Consider the following 22,822-nt stretch of genomic DNA (forward strand, 5'->3'; position numbering starts at 1 on the left):
TAACCTCACCAAATCCCATTTTAGCCCCAAAGCCCTGATCTCTCCCTAAGCTTCAGACCAACGCACCCAATCTCCATGTGGATGTCTAATAAGCATCTCACATGTAACATGTTTCAAATGTTACACTGGATCCTCTTCAACCCCTAGGTTCCCTATGTCAGTGACTGGCATCCAATTTGCTCAAGCTAAAACATCAATACCCAAGAATCACCCTGGATTTTTTCTCCACACCCACATTTAACCTCGTGTAAATTCTATCAACTCTTCCTCCAAAATGCATCTTCAGCCCTTGTGCATTTCCTCACCTTAGTTCTAGCTGCCCTCAGCTCTAACTGGATTGCACTGCCTTAGACTCCAAACTGGTCTCTCTGTTTTCACACTTGCTTCCTACATTTTTCTCCAGACAGTAGCTGGAGATATCGTAACAAAACATAAATTGGATTTTCTCTCTCCCTTGCTTAAATTCCTCCAACAAACCCCTAGAATAAAACCCAAAGTCTTTGCTTGGCCTAAAGGCCCCTTACTCTCCCGGCCTCTGCCTACCTCTCCGAGTTCATCTCACGTCACTTCCCTCTTCCTTGGCACCGCGGCAGTGCTGGCTTATCTGTGGTCTCTTTGCCTCCTCTAGAATATATGCTCCATGAGAGGGGAGCTGTCTACCTCCAGTGACTAGATGACCATCTGACACAGTAGGTGCTCAAGAAATGAAACTGATGAATGGAGGATTATGATAGTGAGCTTGAACCCTGTGAGCCTGTGAGACACACAAACACACAAGTACAATGTTTTAGGAAATAATTATTAAAATATTCTTCAACATTTTTCTCAACTAAATAGATGCTAATGAAATGTTACCATCTAGAACTACTATAAACTAACTAAAAAAACCAAAAAACAAAAAACCCAAACCAAAAAAACCAAAACATAAGGCATTGCAGCACTTAGGTCTGAAGCATATGAAACTGAGAAACCAGAGGGGGAAATGACCACTAACTCTGGTTTCAGGACCTGGTCAGTTTCCTTAACCCCCGCAAGATCAGAATCGTCTTTGCCTTTGATTCCTTTTCTAAACTATATTCTTCTTTATATTTTACTTTCTCAATATCTATGCTCTTTTCTCTTTCCTTTATTTACTCCTCTTCTAGAAAATAATTACTAAGATCTTATTCTGGCTATATTAACTCAGATTTTGTTAGTCTTAACCCATCTCCTAAATTTAGATCTAGGTTTGACTTTCTCAGGCAGTAGTACTTCCGAGTTCTGAGCCTGTTATCTGATTCCACTGTGGGAAATGCAGCACAAGGCCCTTTTCTTGGTTCATTCTGATGTTCTGCTTTTAAATGCTCAATTAACCTACAAATCGGGGCTTCCCTGGTTGCACAGTGGTTGAGAGTCTGCCTGCCGATGCAGGGGACGCGGGTTTGTGCCCCGGTCTGGGAGGATCCCACATGCCACGGAGCGGCTGCGCCCGTGAGCCATGGCCGCTGAGCCTGCGGGTCCGGAGCTTGTGCTCTGCAACGGGAGAGGCCATAACAGTGAGAGGCCCGCATACAGCAAAAAAAACAAAAACAAAAACAGAAAACCTACAAATCGTTTTAATGGGTAATGGCTAAAATGAACAGCCCTTAACACCAAGGTCCATACTTGAGAAATATGAATGCTGCAGTGCTTTTGCTCAGTGATTTTTGTCAGTGGTAGGTTTTAGACATGTAAACTTGTTAAAAGGAGGAAAAAATTAAAAGAAGCTTGATTTTTCAGGGCCTTCTAAGAGTTGCTTAATTCTACGCTGCTTAGAGTGATCTGACATTAATCCTCCAACATGTCCAGTTAGTCTGCAAAAGGAATCAGATTATTTTAGCACACATAACAGATGGGTTGTGTTTTCTTCATACGTCTATAAGTTCCTGTTGAACCATCATGCCTTATTTAAGGAGACTGAGCAGGTGCTATGTAGAGAATGGAGAGCTCAGGACCTAAACCTTTAGTTCTGCCACTAATGCCATCTTTGCCCTTAGGTGAAGTTACACTTTTCTTTCAAAGACACAGATTTCTCAGTTGTAAAATTAAGAGGTTAGTATAGTAAAAACTGGTATTTCTCAGTGTGGTCCATGAGACTCTGAGGGTCCTTGAAGCCTTTTTAAGGGGCCAGGTCCATGAAGCCATGGTTTCATAATATGAACCATAATATTATGGTTTCATAATAAATATGAAGATGCTGACATTTGCGCTGATGATGATAAAACAATGATGTGCTTTAGCGGGAATCAAAGCAGTGGCACCAAACTATACTGGTCACCGTGTTCCTCACTGCCATGCATTTGCAGTTAAAAAAAATGCTGATTTCATAGGGGGTAAGGGTGGGGGAGGGATATGTATGCTTTGATGAAGCAGTAAAAAATTACTAATTTTATTAAATCATGAGTCTTTTAATATTCTGTGTGATGAAATGGGAGGGATGTGTAAAGCATTTAGAAGTTCAAATCAGTGTGGAGCTTCCTCAAAAAAAAATAAAAATAAAACTACCATGTGACCCAGCAAACCTACTTCAGGGTATTTATCCAAAAGAACTGAAGTCAAGATCTCGAAGCAGTATCTGCTGCCCATGTTCACTGCAGCATTATTCACAATAGCCAAGGTATGGAAGCAACCGAGGTGTCTATTAACGGGTGATTGGAGAAAGAGAAAGCGGCATATACATACAATGGAATACTATTCAGCCTTAAAAAGAAGGAAATCCTGTCACATGCGATAATATGGATGAATTTAGAGGACATTATGCTAGGTGAAATAAGCCAGTCACAGAAGGACAAATCCAACTACATGAAGTATCTAAAATAGTCAAACTCACAGAAACAGAGTGTAGAATGGTGGTTGCCAGGGGCTGCAGGGAGAGGGAAATGGGAGATGTTGTTCAATAGGTATAAAGTTTCAGTTACACAAGATATTCGGTTAAGTTCTAGAGATGTGTTGTACAACAGTTAAAATAGTTAAATACTGTATCATGCACTTAAAAAATTGTCAGGAGGATAGATCTCATGTTAAGTGTTCTTACCACAATAAGTGGGAAAAAAAAAAAGAACAGGAAGCTGAAAAAATCCAGCTAAATCTTTAATTCATTCTGCATTAGGTGAGAAGGAAGAGAGTGAACAATTTGAGTAGAATGTGACCGTACAGTAGTGAAGAACACACCATTTCTGTCACAACATGTCACTGAAGAATAGTAATGAAACAAACATGTGCAACTACAGTAACTTGTTGATTTTAAGTGGTAAAAAAATGTCCTACCAACAACTGTAAAATTTTCTGGACTTATGTTTTTAGTACTGAGAATCTTCTACGTATGTAACACATTGGTAAAAAATCTTATATATTCAAGATGTGTAACTCTGGAAAGTATTAAAGAAAGAAATTATTACAGAGTTCCATAAAAATATCAACAATGAAGCATATCCAGATGTTTATTTAGGGAGAGCTTTTTCTTTGGGAGAATGAGAAGGAAAAAACATTTAGATTGTTATAAAATGGAATGGCATGAAAAGTAAAACCACTGTTAATAATGTGTCTACGGCTTCCCTGGTGACGCAGTGGTTGAGAGTCCGCCTGCCGATGCAGAGGACACGGGTTCGTGCCCCTGTCTGGGAAGATCCCACATGCCGTGGAGCGGCTAGGCCCGTGAGCCATGGCCACTGAGCCTGCATGTCCGGAGCCTGTGCTCCGCAGCGGGAGAGGCCACAACAGTGAGAGGCCCGCATAGCGCAAAAAAAATAATAATAATAATAATGTGTCTAAATACCACACGTTACTTTTGATGTACTGGCACTTAAGTAACTATGCCTGTATCTCTGCAACTCACCTTACCCATCTATGTATCCATCTATGTATCTGTATAGGATTGTTCAGCTTTTTAAAATAGCTAACACATTCACAAGGTTCAAAGATAAAAAAGCATGGAACACCTCCCTGGATACCACCCTGCCCAGTTCTCTTCCCCACAAAAACCACTGCTCTATTAGTAATGTCTTGTTTATCCTTTTGGAGACTTTTCAAGCATATAAGCATATTTAAATCATTTAACTGTACTAATTTGCTATCTAATAATTAATATGCTATTTAATATGTTTAATAACATTAATTTATTAACATTAAGTAGCCTTAATTGAATATAATACTATCAAAGCCTCAATATATTTAATCATATTAATTTTAATTCATTAAATATGTTTGGAGCTCTTTTTGTGACTGTATGAGGCTGTGTGAGCTTTTCCTAGTTCTGCTGTACAGCCTTGGAGGCCTCCACTCTATGGCTGTGCCTGAGTTTACTTAACTGGTCCTCTACTAAAGGACATTTAGGTTGTTTGCAAGCTTATACTATTAAACCACGCTGCAAGCAATAAGTTGGTAAAAATGTCATTTTGAATGTATGCAGGGGTATCTCTGGGGTAAATCTCTAGAAAGAGGAGAGCTTTAGAAAGAAAAGCTGAGTCAGAGTGCAAGCACTGTGTATTTTTCATAGGTATTTCCAAGTCACTGCCCCATAGAGGTCAGACTAATTTATAGGATGTAGGAGAGCATCTGCTTCCCCACACCTCTGACAAAACCTTTTGGATTTCTGCCAATCTGGTAAGTGAAAAATGGTACCTCTGTGTGATCTGAATTCACATTTCTGTTTTTATAAGCGAGGCTGAGCAGGTTTTCTTATTTTTCAGAAGTATTTATCCCCCACCCCTGCTTTTTCTGCACCCACCACATGGCTGGAGGGATCTTATTTCACCGACCAGGGATTGAACGTGGGCCCCAGCAGTGAAAGCGCCAAGTCCTAACCACTGGATTGCCAGGGAGTTCCCTATTTCCCCTTTTTGATGTATCTATGATACTTTTTTGACATTTGTTTCAACATCTTTTATTTAATAATTTAACTCTCCATATAGAAATGCAAAGCCTCCTTGGTTGAATCTGTGTTTGCTTTTTCCCTTTATTAGCCTTAATTTTAATTTCCTGTTGTTTTAAAGTACCAAATCTTGAACAGACTCACAGACATAGAAAACAAACTTGCGGTTACCAAAGGGGAAAGCAGGGAGAGGGATAAAATAGGAGTTTGGGATTAACATATACACACTACTATATATAAAACAGATAACCAACAAAGACCTACTGTATAGCACAGGGAACTATACTCAATACCTTGTAATAACTTACAATGGAAAAGAATCTGAAAAAAATATATTTCTGTGTGTATATACATGTATAACTGAATCACTTTGCTGTATACCTGAACCTAACACAACATTGTAAATCAACTATACTTCAATTAAAAAAAAAGTACCAAATCTTGGATATATTATTAATTCCCTTCTTTTTAAACTAATTGATAATTTTTTCCTTTATTATTTCCTTCCTTCTGCTTTCTTTTGATGTGTTTCTGGACTTTCAGTTATATACCACTAAAACTATTCTTGAGCCTGTCCTTTCTTTTTTTAAAATTTTTATTGGAGTATAGTTTATTTCTATAGGACATTCCATCTGAAAGCAGCAGAATACACTTTCTTCTCAAGTGCACATGGACATTCTCCAGGATAGATCACATCTTGGGTCGCAAATCAAGCCTCAGTAAATTTAAGAAAATTGAAATCATATCAGGCATCTTTTCTAATCACAACACTATGAGATTAGAAATCAATTACAGGAAAAAAAACTGTAAAAAACACTAACACATGGAGGCTAAACAACATGTTACTAAACAGTCAATAGATAAATGAAGAAATCAAAGAGGAAATCAAAAAAATACCTAAAGACAAATGACAATGAAAACACAACAATCTAAAACCTATGGGATGCAGCAAAAGCAGTTCTAAGAAGGAAGTTTACAGAAATACTATCTTACCTCAGGAAACAAGAAAAATCTCAAACAACCTGACCTTACACCTAAAGCAACTAGAGAAAGAAGAACAAACAAAACCTAAAGTTAGTAGAAGGAAAGGAATCATAAAGATAAGAGCAGAAATAAATGAAATAGAAACAAAGAAAACAATAGCAAAGATCAATGAAACTAAAAGGTGGTTCTTTGAGAAGATAAACAAAATTGATAAGCCTTGGGCCTCCCTGGTGGCGCAGTGGTTGAGAGTCCGCCTGCCGATGCAGGGGATACGGGTTCGTGCCCCGGTCTGGGAGGATCCCATATGCCGCGGAGCGGCTGGGCCCGTGAGCCGTGGCCGCTGGGCCTGCGCATCCGGAGCCTGTGCTCTGCAACGGGGGAGGCCACAACAGTGAGAGGCCCGCATACCACACAAAAAAAATAAATAAATAAAATTGATAAGCCTTTAGCCAGACTCATCAAGAAAAAAAGGGAGAGGGCTCAAATCAGTAAAATTAGAAATGAAAAAGAAGTTAGAATGGACACCACAGAAATGCAGAGGATCATAAAAGACTACTACAAGCAACTCTATGCCAATAAAATGGACAACCTGGAAGAAATGGACAAATTCCTAGAAAGGTACAACCTTCCAAGACTGATCCAGGAAGAAACAGAAAATATGAACAGACTAATCACAAGTACTGAAATTGAAACTGATTAAAAAAACTCCCAACAAAAGTCCAGGACCAGATGGCTTCATAGGGGAAATCTGTCAAACGTTTAGAGAAGAGTTAACACCTATCCTTCTCAAACTGTTCTCTACTTTTTACTGTCATTTTTTAAAAGGAACTTTTTCTGATCAATGTTTAGTTCCTTGAGTTTCTTCCTTCCTTCCAAATAATAAAAGCACTTAAAAGTTTTTACATTTTCTTCCGAGTACAACATCAGTCACATCTCATGAGTTATGCTATTAAATGTTTCCACAGTTATTTTTTAAAAGGCCTATAATTGTAGTTTTGATGTCCTCTTTGGTTCAAGTGTTATTTGGGAAGTATTTTGAACATGTTAACTTTAAAAAGTAGCTGGCTCTAAAAATGTTTGTTCTTGTTTTTAGAGTCTCTTTTTTATTGCACTGAGATCTGAGAATGTAGTCTTTATAATTTCTTTCTGCATTTTTAGAATTAAGTATTTTCTTAGTCTTTTGAAAACCAAATAGGAACAATTTAAATATTATCCTCACCTTTTCCCCCTTGGACATCACCAAACACTACTGTGCTAGAAGTTGTGACTACATATCAAAATAGAGAATCGAAGGAAAAATGTGCTGAAAATTTCCATGGAAAAAAGAAAGATGTTACCTGAAACATATCCGTATCTTTATCATGTGTGTACTCGACGACCACAGTCTGATTCCTTGACAGAGTGTACGATATGCTATGTTGACCTTTGCAGCTGATAGCCTAATAATGAAATAAAAAATGTAAAAATTTGTTAGAATTTCATTTCAACAACTTACCACAATTCTGTTTGTAGTTAAGAGACATCACTCTACCAGCAAAACCCCAACACAAGCCAGCATTTTCCTAATGGTCAGAGCCTGTCCCTGCTGTGCCCTGAATTACGGAGGAGCCAGCAGTCATTATACTGGGTTTACCAAATATTCATCCTTAATATGAACAATATTTTACTTACGCCAAATCAAAGTTAATTCACTAGTTTCCAAGACCTGATTTAATCATAGCCCTAGAAAAACATATACTTTCTCCATGTTACCTTAACTCAGTGACAGAATTTTCAGACTAATATGATTTAAAATTTCTTAATTTATTTCACACTAAAACAGATAAGTCAGGAACATTTTGTAATAGTATTTTTCCTACATGATGGAGATTATGAGAGTAAAAGAATCATTGAAAAAGAGTAAAATTCTATAAAAACTTCCATATAATAATGTACTATTTTAGCCAATGATAATCATACTTATACTCTGTTCTACATCCTATTTAAAACTTGTATAAGCACTTGCTTAACCCAGATATTTATTGAGTTAATAAATAAGGTAGCTAAGTTAGTTTTATCGCCTCTATTTTTAGACTAGACTAAAGCTAATAGTCTTTTTCAAAGAATCCAGAAACCAATAATACGATGATGTTCTTATTTCCTCCATAATGATATATTTCAACCCATTTTACGTTGTGGTCACATACTTTAAAGTTTCCAAATTAACTAAGAAGTTTATTTAAATTATATTCCAAATTATTTCAATTACCCTGTCCATTCAACTTTAACCTATCTTCATTTCCATTCTTTTACATTAAGTATAATAAATAAAACTTTAATAAGCCTATCTATTAAACATTTATTGAACAATCACACTGTATGAAGCCCAAGAAAGACTAAGACAGCATTTGGAAGTAGCTGGACACACATAGAGCACCTAAATGAAAATGTACTCTGAACATTTATATTTGACTAATATAATTGCTTAGAGTAATAAATAGTACAACATTCCAAATCAAGTTTGAAGTTAGCCTGGTTAATCGCATGGTTCTTCAATCATCTGCCCTCAGGAACTTCATGGTTGAAATGATGTTTTATTGTACATGCTTCATTAAGATAATGCAAGTATTAGAAATAATAATTATTTATACATTTAATATGATTAGGAAGCTTAAAAAAATACTGCTTAGACCACTCAACTCCAGTAACAAATATAATCTTAAATTTTCATTGGTCTGAGTCACATAAATTCAGTGGTACTGATATAAGTGACATTTTTTGAAAGTCAAATTAATAAAGAATTATTTCCAGTTTAAGCTAAGTGGATGCTTGTTTATCTTTATAGTTAAGTGAAAAAACCCACTTAAAAATAATTTTATCAAACTCAAACTTACAAAACCGATAACCAGGGGGGTGATTATTTGTACAATAACTTATTTTACAGTTCCTTAAAAAGTATCTGTTGCACTTAAGAATTTTCCGTTTACAAGCGCACCAACTCAAACACGACTTTCTTGGCACACACACTACACAAAATAAGAATGTCTGTAGTTTGCCAATTATCTGCAAAAGAAGGAGTTTACACGTGTCAGAACAGAACACCTTTTAAAAAGTTAGACATTTTTGTATGATGGTACCCTCTTAAGTACAGTGTTTCTCAAACTTCCACCAAGGTTGCCTTAACTGGAAGAGAGTTATGTGAGCCCCTGGAGATGTCTGGGAGAGCAATGTAGAAGTGAAGCTTCTCACTCTTGAAACATCTTACCTTGAAATTAGTCTAAATTTTGTATTCTACTCCTTAACATGCCTGTAGTTTTAACATTTAAACATTTTCAATATTTAAACAAGTTTGATGGGAAATCATCGCCCCAGGAAGATCTGCTATGCTCACCCCACGACCTAGTGCAGCTTCCATGCCACTCTGGGAAGCCCCGGAAATATGCATTTTACAGGCCCTAAGTTGCCCAATTCTTCTAGAGTGTTTTATTCTAAAACTACTCTTGTGACCCAGACTATCATAAGCATGAATAAGACTATTTATACAGAGAGCAAGCCCAGTGCCATACCTGGGAACCGCCCAGAGCCAAGGGAGCACAAAGATCTTGGCCAGCCCCTGCCCGGCCACCCTCAACAGAGAAGAAAGCGTGGGGACCCCGAGGCCTTGAACTCCGGATCCAGGTGACCTTGAATGTTGAGCCCATTTAAAGACAAATTACAATTTCAAACTTCCGCCAGTTTCTGAAATGTGGATCAGCAGAGTTAGGAAAGGTGAACCCTTTGAAGGATAAGAAAACACATTTTCTGAGACTTTTTGAATAGGAACATCTTAACTATGCGCTACATTTTAGAAACCTCTGGATTTGGGGAAGATGGAGAAGTGGGAACAGAGATCCTACAGGGAGAAACAAGTCCCAGAAGGTAGAGGGGGCTCTGAGCAGCAGGTGATGAACTCCCCTGTGGCAGGACGGCTAAGGAACTTCAGAATCGGTGTGACCCACCAAAGTCACTTCCAGTCCGGCAGTGGTCTCCCTCTGTGAGTGCTAAGCTGGGAGGGGAGGCCCTCCTGCAAAGAGGCCAACAGTCTGCACCCACAGTGGGGAGAAGCATGGAGATGAGCTGGCCCCAGAAGACTGGGATTTAAGCCAGGACTGGGGTTTGGAGCAAAAGGGGGCAGTCGAAATCCAGGCCACCTCCGGGCTCCTCAGAAATAAATGGAGAGGCGCCCACTTCCCTTTGATGCTATGAATTAGGGCTCACGTGATCTTGTTTGTGCATTAAAGTCTACAGTGGGGCTAGATTTGGGGGATTTGGAGGAAGGTAAGAGGAGAGTTTAAGCTTGACCTCAATTTTTGCTTTCCATCTGGCAAGTATATGAGGCATTAAGCTTCTTTTGGGTTAGAAGTATCAATTTTTCAGCAATAATTTTAATGTTTAAAATATGGCTCTCAGAAATATAGCTTCTAGTAAATTACAGATTCACTGACTTGAGTCGATCATTTCAGGTTATTTTGGAAATATACATCTCCCCAAGGCACCAAGTTGCTTTGAAATCTATTTCTGAAATATCAGAAAGGATAGTAGGTAAGGCCTTCTCTTGGCACTCACTAGAGTTCAGTACCAACACAACTACTGTAACATAGTGTGATTTCACTACAACTAGTTCAAATATGGGGACCGAGCGCTTTAAAATGGTAAGGAGAGCTAGCCCAACCAACTTGCCTAGCAGACAATACTGATTGGCCATATTTGCTTTCCTACTGTGATGAGAAGCCAGGGTTGCTGACTCCCTCTTACGTCGCTACCAGTGCTCAAAGGCAGGTCTGGTCTTCGGTGGTCTCCACCCCTGGCAGTGAGGGCGTGGCGGGCATTCAAGGAAAGTCAGATGAGTGAATGGATTGTGACGGATTCAAGATGAGACTTGGAGCTTCTTTCCTCGGGTCTTCTCAACCTCTCCCTTACCTTTCACCAGCAACGGTACCAACACTGACACCCTCAGCTCAGATTTATTACGTGTGAATTTTATGGGGTTAAAAATATCACGATTGGACAATTACAAAATTAGACACAGTTACAGATCCAGAGAAGGAAAGATTCCAACTTCATCCGATTTAGGAAGTTCAGCACTGCCCCACCGGTGCCCAAACCAAAGCCCTTTCTGAGCCAGGACACTGTCTTCCCAGTTGAAGATGCTTTCTTAGGGTTACTCTACTTGTGCCACAGGCACGGCTCAGCTGAGCCATTCTCTGTCATTCAGGGGAACAGCTAGAACTGGTTGTCCTTGTTCAACTTCAACTAACTGACAGAGTCCTCCAAGCCTCCAGACTTTAAAACAAACATGGTTCACAAGGTCTGCAGAATTTTCTTCCTCTTATAAACCCCTACGTACATACGTAAGGCACTTAAAAAGATATATAATACGTAATGATACCAGAAAGGCAATCCTGCAAGATGCATAATGAGATAGGTACACGTATTCTTGGAAGTCAAAGAGCTTTCAATCAATTTTTAAAAATATAAGTAAAATACTCTAACCTTTTATTAAGAAGCTGTGGGGTTAGTGTTCAATCACAAAGTAAAAAAGGGAGAAAGCCCGATGAGAAACTAACTGGCTTCTAGAAAATACTAACTTACTACAGTTATGAGTTAGCTCATTTAATTCAAGCTCCATAAGGCTGCTAAGCGAGCCTTTATCAACTGTGTAGGGAGAGAAAATGGAATTCATCACCCAGGCAGACATCGTTGGTTGCCTACCTAATGCCCTTCACCCTGCTAGCTGGGCTGGCTGCCCATGACAAAGCCTGAAAATGAAAAGAGCAGCTCTCCCAGCCTCCTCTGAAGCGAGCATGTGGAAAGGTGACCCAATCCTGACCAGTGGGACTTAGGAGAAATCTGGTGTGGAGCTCCTGGAATGGGAGACATCAAGAAAGATCCGGGCTTCCCCGGTGGCGAAGTGGTTGAGAGTCCGCCTGCCAATGCAGGGGACACGGGTTTGTGCCCCGGTCCGGGAAGATCCCACATGCCGCGGAGCGGCTGGGCCCGTGAGCCATGGCCGCTGAGCCTGCGCGTCCGGAGCCTGTGCTCCGCAATGGGAGAGGCCACAACAGTGAGAGGCCCGCATACTGCAAAAAAAAAAAAAAAAAAAGAAAGATCCTTTCCTTTCTCTGTTAATAGAAGAAATGAATGATGATTAAGGGATATCTGGAGCTGAGGTGGCCATCAGGCAACAGGAAAGGAAGGTCAAAAGACTCTCAGAGAAGCAAACTGGGCCCCAACATCTTTGAGTTGAACCAAATCAGAAACTATCTGCCCCTGACTACTTCTGTGAGAAAAATGAGGGGTTTTAGGGTGCTTTTGGTTGGGTATTTTGCTACTTGCAGTGTAAAGCATCATTACATTGTTCAGTCCAAACTTTTTCTCCTCCTGGGTTTCCTCTTTCAGTCAATAGTGTAACCATATTCCAATCACTCATACTTAAAGCCTCCGTGTCCTCTCTCAGCCCTCTCTTGCCACTGTTGTCCAGATACAGTTAATTATTACTGTCATACTTAAAATCTAATCGTGAGTCAAAGCCAAGCTCACTGATTTTACTGCATTAAGGCACAAATCAAATACAAAGTAGAATAAACAATGTGCAACATTTCACTTTTGCTCCTCAAATACAAAGTAGTTGTTGGGCAACCAGTAATTACAAAACTGAGTTATTCCCCAAAGGAGTTTTACAACCAGCTCCTTTATAGCCCATAACTTTCTACTTTGGAGATTATTAGGTGTAATCTAATTCATCTTCCCTTGACCCTGGGCTGCCCTTAGTAACTTGCTTGACCAACAGAATGCAGCAGAAGTGACAGACGGGACTTGGGGGCTTGCAGCTTCCCCTTGCTGCCCTCAAACACTTGCTCTTGGAGTTCTGAGTCACCATATAAGACACCTAACTACTTGGAAGCCACCACACTACAAGAAGCCCAAGCTACGAGGAGGGCCTTGGAGACTGAAATGCCATGTGGGGAGAGGGATGCCACAGAGAAGCAAGACCCAGACATGTGAGTGAAGGAGCCACCTTGGAAATGGACCCTCCAGTGCCAGTTGCCCCAGCATGTGCCACATGGATCAGAGACACTGCCGTGGGAGCTCTTCCCAAATTCCTGACCCACAAAATTATCAACAAAATCAAATGGTTTTTTGCTAAGCCACGAAGTGTTGTAGTAGTTAGCTACACAACTAAAGACAACTGGACCAATCAGTTTTCAATGCCTATTGGTGCCAGAGCATCTTTTCTGTCTTATGTGACTTATCATGTAAGTCATCACAGTGATTTGTGTGTTCACCTTACCTATGCCCCAGGGCATGGTACAGGTATAGGTAGCATGGTGCCTTTACAGAGAGCAGGGGTTGTGTTTCTGACGGCACTTTCATGAGGTCCTGAGTGCATATTAAGAGGCTGTCTGGGGCTTCCCTGGTGGCGCAGTGGTTGAGAGTCCGCCTGCCGATGCAGGGGACACGGGTTTGTGCCCCGGTCCGGGAAGATCCCACATGCCGCAGAGCGGCTAGGCCCATGAGCCATGGTCGCTGAGCCTGCGTGTCCAGAGCCTGTGCTCCGCAATGGGAGAGGCCACAACAGTGAGAGGCCCGTGTACCGCAAAAAAAAAAAAAAAAAAAAAAAAAAAGAGGCTGTCTGTGGTTAGAACAAATATATATTTTTACTATGATAATCTTCAGTTGTCGGATGACTAAGAAGAAAATTTTGTATTAGTATTTAAAATTAATATTTATAGATCAACATATAAAAGGCATCTGTAAAGCATTCAAAGCTTTTCAGAGAAGACAAAGCATGTCACATGGACAATTTTTAGTCCTTACGCATCTGGAGCAGGAATAGAAGAGACACTAGGAAGACAGGAGAAGAAAACAACCAGATGTGTTGGAAGCTATGAGGTAAAACTTTGACAAACCACACACAGCATGTACATTAATGGGGCATGCCTTACTAAACAAGAGCCAGCCTCATTTAAGGGGATGTAATATGTGTGTGTGTGTGAATCTGAGTTGAAATGAAATGAAATTCCTTTTCTCCAAATCCACACCATATTTTCTATTACTATATCTTAGGACCAAAGTACTCAAGAGTTTGACAATCGCCCTTGTCTAGATGCCCAGGATGCTGACTGTTACAGAACCACAGTTACTGTTCCTGTGCCACACAGCATTGGACTAAATCTAATGAATGTGTTTTTGAAAACAGCAGCACCCTCTGTAGTTTCTCTCCTTGGGAGTAGATGGAATTAATGTTCTTTTTGCCTCTCAAAAGAGAGTGCCAGACACCTGGTGTGGCTTACATGTTCAAGGAAACTTTTCCAGATAAATCTCAAGTTTTCACAGAGCTGCTCTGAAGAGTTTTGCATCATGTGTCTGAATATGGTGGCATCCTCTGAGGCTGCTCACCACACCCCATCTTTCAGGTTCCAAGGAAACATCTCAGGAAGAAGTCAGAGATGCTCTCACAGCCCATCAGATAGGGACAATCCGAGGAAAAGTCCTGTACAGTCTACTCATGGAGCCAGAGACCCCTTTGTCTTTTGGGTTCCACCAAGAAACATAATATGAGCTTGTGTTCTCAATAGCCTTCTAAACGATGTCCATAACTTGGCACTCTTTAATAAGGCACAGTAGATTAAGTACAGGCTCCCCAGCCAATTATTCTGCATGTTTTAGGCAAGTTTATTTTCAGCCACTTTAACTGTTCATTCTAATTTGTAAGTTAATATTTCAGCCCATCATACAACTTAAATAAATAACTATGCAAAACTATTACCACAGAAAGGACCTGATAAAATGGAAAACGACTACATTGATCTCTGGCAGCCATTCTGGTTATAAATACAAGCCTTCTATGACAGGGTGGATTGCTATAGGGACAACATTGTTAATTAGTATGGAAAAACTTCATAACGGAATCTGTTTTGGGATAGGACTGAAAAGGGCCAAGGAACGGAAGCTTCTTCGTTCAAAAACACCTTCTGGTATTTGTTTAGAGCAGAAATGTGCGCACTTATGAGCAGATAAATGGGTTTGCTGCGAATTCTGTAGCATATTGGAAATACCTGATGAATAATTTTACTACCCAGAGCCCCGTGTCCACTGTGATGCTGGGGCAGTGTGGGTGGGGCTGGGAACTAGAGGGTATCAGCACATACGGGCGCTTGGCAGCTGCCCTGTGAGGTCTCTGGCGTTGCTTCGCCTTGCTGCAATATCCACTGACGATCCAGCACATGTCTGGACACGGGGCAAAAGGGAATATTCATGACTGATGGTTTATCAATACGACTACCCAGTTTATCCTGCTGAGCTTCAAGTTTACAGGTACTTTAGCAAAGGAGAATAAGACCATGTGTGGACATCGCAGAGATCAATGGCCAGTGGATTCTGATGTTGAGAAAAACCACACACTGGACCCCGGGTTTGGATCCTAGTTCAGTCACTCACCCACTGTAACCATTTCACCGGAGTCTTTGGTTATCACCTTTATAATTTATCAACAGAAGGACTCAATGTCAGTAGCACTGATTTCACTGTATGCAAAGCAGAGGGAACAATGCATAACACGGCATCGTCTCTCCTCAAATATAAACCTGCAATTAAAGCACTGCTTCCTGACCCAAGGGGTTACCATCACTTCCTTGTGGTCTGTAACACAGGCTTTAGAGATTACTATTCTGTTTAGCTTTAAATATATGTTAGATATTGAGTGTATTAATTAAAGATAATCCTGGTATGAAAAACATGTTTTTCCAGAACTAATGACTTTTATGTCAGGCTGACAAATATAATTAGGCAATAAATCCTCAACCAGTCTGGTTCAAATTGCTACAAGGAAGATGAGATCTCTGCCATCCTTGTCATTTTATGTATAAAATACATATGAGTGCTATTTCTAAAGAGAGGAGGTGGCTAAAGGAATTCATAATTTATTTTGCATAAACCTACTCTTTAAAATACTCTCTCTTTTCAAGGAACCATATTTCAAATGGGTGCCTGAACCATTAGAAAAATGGTTAGAAAAATGTCAACTTGGATTTCATCAAAATCAATGGTGTTTCATACAATAAATCAAAGTGATAAGCCTATTTGTTAGAAGCAATGGCTTTGAACTTAGCAGTGGGCCACTCCCATGCCTGTCTGGGATCGGCTCACTGAGCTATTTGACAAACGCTGGCAGAGAACCTAGTGCATGCACAGTGCTGGGGCAGCCGCGGTCAATCAATATAGCAAACACAGATGCCAGAGAGGGTGAGAATGTTTGAGGAGAACGTGTTCCTAACTTGGGAGTCACTCCTAATTACACTGAAGCTGGATTTGGTCGGTGGTACTAGTCACAAGAGATGACCTATATAGTTTGGAGAATAAGACACACCGAAGGCTTGTGGCTGGAGAGTTGGGCAGGAACACGTCCACGGGCCTTGCAGAAATCTGGTCCCAGGAATTCTTACCACTTTACACTGATGGAATGAAAAGCTCCTTGATGGCAGGAACTCCTGTCTTTTTAAACCTGCCTTCGATTCAGGCAGTATATTGCATGGCTAACAGTACAGATCAGGCTGGATTCCCACTCTACTGCTGACCAGCTGCGGGACTCTGGGCAAGTTACTTCGATGCTCTGTGCCTCAGTTTTGTCATCTTACAAGTGCTGGTCCTGGGTCCAGGAAGGTCAGTGCTGTCTGAGGACAAAGATGCTTTAGCTACTTCTATATCCACCCAGTTTATCACAAAGTGCTGAACAAGTGACAGGTTCAGATCCAAGTCTGTATAGATTATGTCACTGTACTTTTTAAACCTATTATTAAGCTAACCTAATGTGCAATCTCCTCTTTCCATGATTTTGTCTCCTGTCTTTTGGAAAATAGGGACGATGTGCAGTTTTCCCACAGAGCAATGCTGTAACCTAGGACACACATCTAGACACATGAACAGGTTACGTTACCAATCACGTGTGTGCACTGGTCGCTATCAATGACAGTCTATTTCAAATGGTGACTCTGAAAGTGCGCCCTTTTCAAAGACATCTCCCCAGTGACTGCATGGCAGCTCCCCCAAAGCAGGAGAGGACAAGGAAGGGGTACAGCCCTGTTAGTGCAAGGTAGCGCTCTGGCAGTCCATCCATCTCAGTGCCCACACAGATGTCCAATGTCCGAAGTGGTGACTACCTTGGGGTCTAACCCTGTGGCAAGGACCACCGTGGTCACCTGGGGAAGGATGCGGGGTCACGCTCGTCTAGTAGGAGATAAAGAAACTGACCTCCAACAAATTCATTCATCAAAACAGCAATGCATTTGCTTCGGAACATTCTATGGTTCTAGATGTCAGCAAGAAGGGGCATAGGAAGAAAGGAAGAAGATGCAATGTATTTGTGAAATGCTAAGTATTACAGTGAAAATTAAAACAATGATGAGATTACCTCTTTGTTGTACACAAACAAGACTAGGGAAGAGAGAGAGAGAGAAACCTAACCGTGGTCTCCTGTAACAGAAGTTGGTAAACTTTAAGAGGAGATGTTTAGTCAGTCAATGGACAATGCTTTAAGGGATGGGTGTGAATCTGTCTGCTGCAACATCTAACATTTACTTATCTGAATATTTAAGTATCTGCATACATATGATCTACTTGCCACAAGAGACAAAGCCAACTGAAAGAATGAACCCTAATAAATATGAATTATAAATGAAAATGAAGTATCTTACAAAATGACTAAGTTGAAAAAGTAAAATCGGTTCAGTAATTCCATTTATATACTTTTATAAATAATATACTTTCTATAAATCATGCATTTACTGGGTAAAAAAAAGTATATTTTGTTTCTAAAGAGCACTGGAGAGAAAATACATAGGTATCTACCGTAAACTATACGTTACAGCGAGCCAACAGTAAATGCAAGCCTTAATTTGTTGCCACGAGCAGGCAAACTTCCAGATACTATAAACTGAATATGACATAAATCGATTTTATACCAAGATATCCAAAGACCCGCCATATAATTATTTTAATATGTGGGCCAGTTTATCAGCTGTCAAAATGATCCCTTGAGTGGTGAAGAATAAAAAGACTAAAATTTACCCTGGTTCAAAATAAAACGAAATACAAAACCCTATTGATTACCTATAGTGAAAAAAGCAAAAGCTCTCATTTAAAAGACAGTAAAAAGAAAAAAAAAAACGGGAAGGGGGGAGGCTCAATATTCCCCCTCATTTTACTTGGATTTTAATTTTTTAATTTTTATTTATTTTTTATTTTTTGCTGTACGCGGGCCTCTCACTGTTGTGGCCTCTCCCGTTGCGGAGCACAGGCTCCGGACGCGCAGGCTCAGCGGCCATGGCTCACGAGCCCAGCCACTCCGCGGCATGTGGGATCTTCCCAGACCAGGGCACGAACCCGCGTCCCCTACATTGGCAGGCGGACTCTCAACCACTGCGCCACCAGGGAAGCCCAGGATTTTTATTTTTAAGGCTTGGCCTTGATTTAAAATTTGCCCGTCTGCTGCAGGATCTCATTTTCGTTATGGAGTAAAACCAGTTGGATAAGGCCACGTCGTAGTTATGTAGAGACATGGAGTTATTTACTCTCAAAAGACAACATTTATCTTGGCAGTTGGCATTTTCAAGATGTTAGGCTGGCTAGACTCATACAGGTTCCAATCCTAATATACAAAACTTTGAGTAAGACAATGGCTGAAGTACAAGGAAACATATATGTACCTAACATGTGTGCCTGCCCCTGCTCCCCCAAGCATTTATACACGCTTTTGGAAGAAGTTTGGATATACATTTGAATGTTCCTCCTCAAGCCTCATTCAACTGAACTTCTTAAAAGGGCCCTTGTTATCTGTGTCCTTGGGTCGTATTTTGAAACTGTTTCTTAACCTGTAAAGTAAAACACTTGCCTTAAAGAGCTGTTGAAAAAACTCAGATGATATTTGTAAAGGACCCAGAGTCCAGTGCCCAACACATAATAATTACTATTACAGCCAGCTATTTTTATGACTAAAACATTCATAATCTCTATCAGATAATTTAATACTTAATTTTACAGAGGCCTCCAGATTCTTGATTGATTTGGAAGGCAGAGAATATTGTTAATTGGGTAATATGTGCACAGAGTAGCAAACATTACCAGTGAATAGTATGCTCCTTCCAATGCAGCCCTCGGTCACAGAGAGCGCCTCTAGTACTAGTTCCATGTATATCTTTTCAGGGAATATCGGTGTCTGTGCTAACAGAGCACAGGTGGCAGAAATGAGAGCACACTGTCCAGAGTTCTGTCCCCTGCTTCTCTCAATTAACAATACAACTTGTACAACGGTCTGCATCACCTGGCTATTTGTGCCTCCTCATTCTTTTTAATGTGTAGATATAGCCTGATTTTTCAATCTTTTAAACTTATTTAACAAAAAAATTAAGAAATAAATTTTCTATTTTACAAGCAATGTTGCAACAAATATCCATGTATTCAATTTGCCTACAGGGGAATATATCTATAGGATAAATTCCTAGAGATACAATTGCTGGATCAAATGATATGTGCACTTTTAATATTGATAGTTATTGTCAAACTACTTTTCGTAGAAGTGATACCAATTTAGATTCTCACCAGATGTATATGAGAGGGTGTTTCCCCTACCCTCACCAGCATAGAGAGTTATTAAGTGTTATGGTCTGTATTGTATGATATGTGAAAATGATATCACTGTGCTTTAAGCATTTCTGTTATCATTACTGAAGCTGAATGTGTTTTAAAATGCTTAAAAGTCATCTCTTTTCTTTACTGTGAACAGTTTATATCTTTGTCCATTACTCTTTTGGTCTTTTTCATACTGATTTGTAGGTACTCCTTATATATTACCCCCATTGTCTGTGATATGAGTTGCAAATTCCCACCACTCATTTGGCTTTTGACCTTATTTAATGTGTTTTTGCCATACAGATTATTTTTAGAAGTTTATATAGTGAAACATCAGTACTTTTTCTCATTTCCAGATTTTACCTCATAATTAGAAAGGTTTTCCTCAATCCCAAGTAAAGTGAACAATTTTCCATTCTTTAGTACATTTATGATTTTACTTTTTGTTTAAAGATATTACTTGCACACTTATCTGAACAGTCGTGAGTGTGTATAAAGACAAGTTTCTATTTTCAGCATATAAAAGTCGTATTATAAGCATACAACACAAGACTTTTTTTCCTTGTTATCTCCTATACATTTTGCTTAGAGAAAGTGATGCTGTTATTTGATACATAATGATCACAACCCTTAGGTCTTCATTGGGTTGTATCCCTTTTCATTATGAAGAAACTTTTTTTGACTTAATACCTTTTTTTAAAACCATGAATTCAATCTTCCTTAATGTTAAGACTATAACTTTGACTCTTTTTGTTTGTTTGCATTTCTTTGGTATGCTCCATAATGTTACCCCCAATCTAGATCATTTTGTTTTAGATGTGTTTTATATACAGCCTATAATTGTATTTTTCTACGTGATCCAATTCTTTTAATATGTAAGTTTGGAACATTCACATTTATTGATAGGTACAAGATATATCTATACTCTCTGCCTGTATTGCTATTATCGCCTTTTATTATAGAAACAACTTTACTAAGGTCTAAGTGAGACACAATAAACTGCATCTATTTAAAATGTACAATCTGATAAGTTTCAACATGTTTATGTACCTATAAAACCATCATCATAATAAAATTAGGCACATATCTATAACCCACAGACGTTTCCTCACCATATGCCCCTTTGTAATTCATACTTCCCTTCCAGCTGCTTCTTCATGTCCAGGCAGCCAATGATTTGTTTTCTATCACTATAGATATTAGATTGCACTTTCTGTCGTTTTACAGGAATGAAATCTTACACTATGTACTATTTTATAATTCTGGCTTTTTTAATTTAGCATCATTATATTTAGATAGATCCATTTAGTTGCACATATCAATAGTTCATTACTTTCATGCTGGGCAGTATTCCCTTGTAGGAATAAACTAAAATTTGTTTATCAATTCATCTGTTGATGGATATCAGGTTACTCGTTTTTGGCTACTGCAAATAAAGCTGTTATGAATATTTATGTCCAAGTATTCGTATAAACATATGCTTTCATTTCTCTTGATCAAATACCTAGAAGTGGAAGAGCTGGACATATGGTAGGTGTACGTTAAACTTTTTAAGAAACTGCCAGATTGTTTTCCAAATTGGTTGTACCATTTGGTAGTCCCATCAGCAATGAACGTGAGTTCCAATTGCTCCACATCCTGCCAACCCTTCATATTGTCATCTTTTCATTTCAGCCATCCTTATGAGTATGTAGTGGTATCTCATTGTGGTTTTAATTTGTATTTCTCTAATGAGTAATGACATTGAGAATCTCTTCATGTGCTAATTTGCCATCTATATATCTTCTTTGGTGAAATGTCTGTTCAAATCTTTGCCTATTAAAAAAATTAGGTTATCGGGCCTCCCTGGTGGCGCAGTGGTTGAGAGTCCGCCTGCCGATGCAGGGGATACGGGTTCGTGCCCCGGTCTGGGAGGATCCCGTGTGCTGCGGAGCGGCTGGGCCCGTGAGCCATGGCCGCTGGGCCTGCGCATCCGGAGCCTGTGCTCCGCAGCGGGAGAGGCCACAACAGTGAGAGGCCCGCATACCGCAAAAAAAAAAAAAAAAAAAAAAAAATTAGGTTATTTTCTTATTATTGAGTTCTGAGAACTCTTTATATATTCTGAATACAAATCCTTTATCATATATATGACTTGCAAATTTTTCTCACAGTCTGGCATAGCTTTTCATTCTCTGAACAATTTCTTTCAAAGAGCAGTTCTTATTTTTTATGTTTGTCAATTCGTTCTTTTACAGATCAAGTTTGCTTTCGTATCTAAGAAATCTTTGTCTAATCCAAAATCACAAAGATTTTTTTCCCTATGTTTCCTTTTAGAAGTTTTATATTTAGGTCTATGATCCATCCTAAGCTAATTTTTGTACACAGTAAAAGGAATGGATCAAAGTTCATATTTCTGCATATGGATACCCAAATGGTTCAGCACCACCAGTTTAAAAGGCTAAACTTTTCAACTAAGTTGCCTTTGCACCTTTGTTGAAAATCAGTTGTCCATGTACGTGCAGGCCTATTTTTGGACCCTATTCTATTGATCTATTTATATATCTTTACATCAGTATCACATTGTCTTAATTATTGTAGTTTAAAAAAAGTCGAAGTCAGTTAGTGTGAGTATTCCAATTCTGTTCTTCTTTTTCAAAACAGTTTTGGCTTTTTTAGGTTTTTGCATTTTCAAGTAAACATTAATTTCTTTTTAAAAAAGCCTGCTGGAATTTTGATAGGGAGTGTGTTGAACTTACAAATCAATTTGGGAAGAATTGACACCAATACTGAGTTTCCTGATCTACGAACATGGACTATCTCTTCATATATTTGGAGATGTGGTACAACTCTCAGCAATGTTTTGTAGTGTTTAGTGTGCAAGTCTTGCACATCTTTTGTTAGCTTCATCCTTAAGTACACTTGATTCTTGTTATTCACCATAGTTATGTTCTATAAAGTTGCTGCAAACAGTGAATTCATGAATACCTCAGAGAAATACAGGGTAAGGTTCCTGTGAGTCGTGGGTCACAACATTTTTGTCAGCTGATCAATACATAACCTTGTTTTATATGTGTTTCTGTTTAAAGACACCTTGTTTAATACACATTTCTTACAAATAATTAATTGTCAAACAGGCTGAGTGTCGTTTTGTTCAACCTCAGGTGGCAACTCAAATTTTTCACCATATGCTGCTCATCCCCACAAATGGCTGTGAATGTGCCGTAAGTATTGGTTTTGGGGATACCAATAAATTTAAGTGAGTAGGTGAATGTGCAAATATGGCATCTGAAAATAATGAAGATCTTATTTCACATTTTTGATGCTACT

General features: G+C 39.3%; 1 protein-coding gene across 1 annotated transcript in view; it reads right to left on the reverse strand.

The window, feature by feature from the left end:
• PELI2 (pellino E3 ubiquitin protein ligase family member 2) overlaps positions 1 to 22,822 on the reverse strand; it is a 206,302-nt gene that overhangs the window by 24,344 nt on the left and 159,136 nt on the right. Inside the window, exon 3 of the mRNA XM_060098092.1 lies at positions 7,210 to 7,311. Within this exon, the coding sequence (XP_059954075.1) occupies positions 7,210 to 7,311 (102 nt within the window). The remainder of the gene's footprint in view (positions 1 to 7,209; positions 7,312 to 22,822) is intronic.

This window comes from Mesoplodon densirostris, chromosome 4 (assembly GCF_025265405.1).
Source record: "Mesoplodon densirostris isolate mMesDen1 chromosome 4, mMesDen1 primary haplotype, whole genome shotgun sequence".
Taxonomy (NCBI): domain Eukaryota; kingdom Metazoa; phylum Chordata; class Mammalia; order Artiodactyla; family Ziphiidae; genus Mesoplodon; species Mesoplodon densirostris.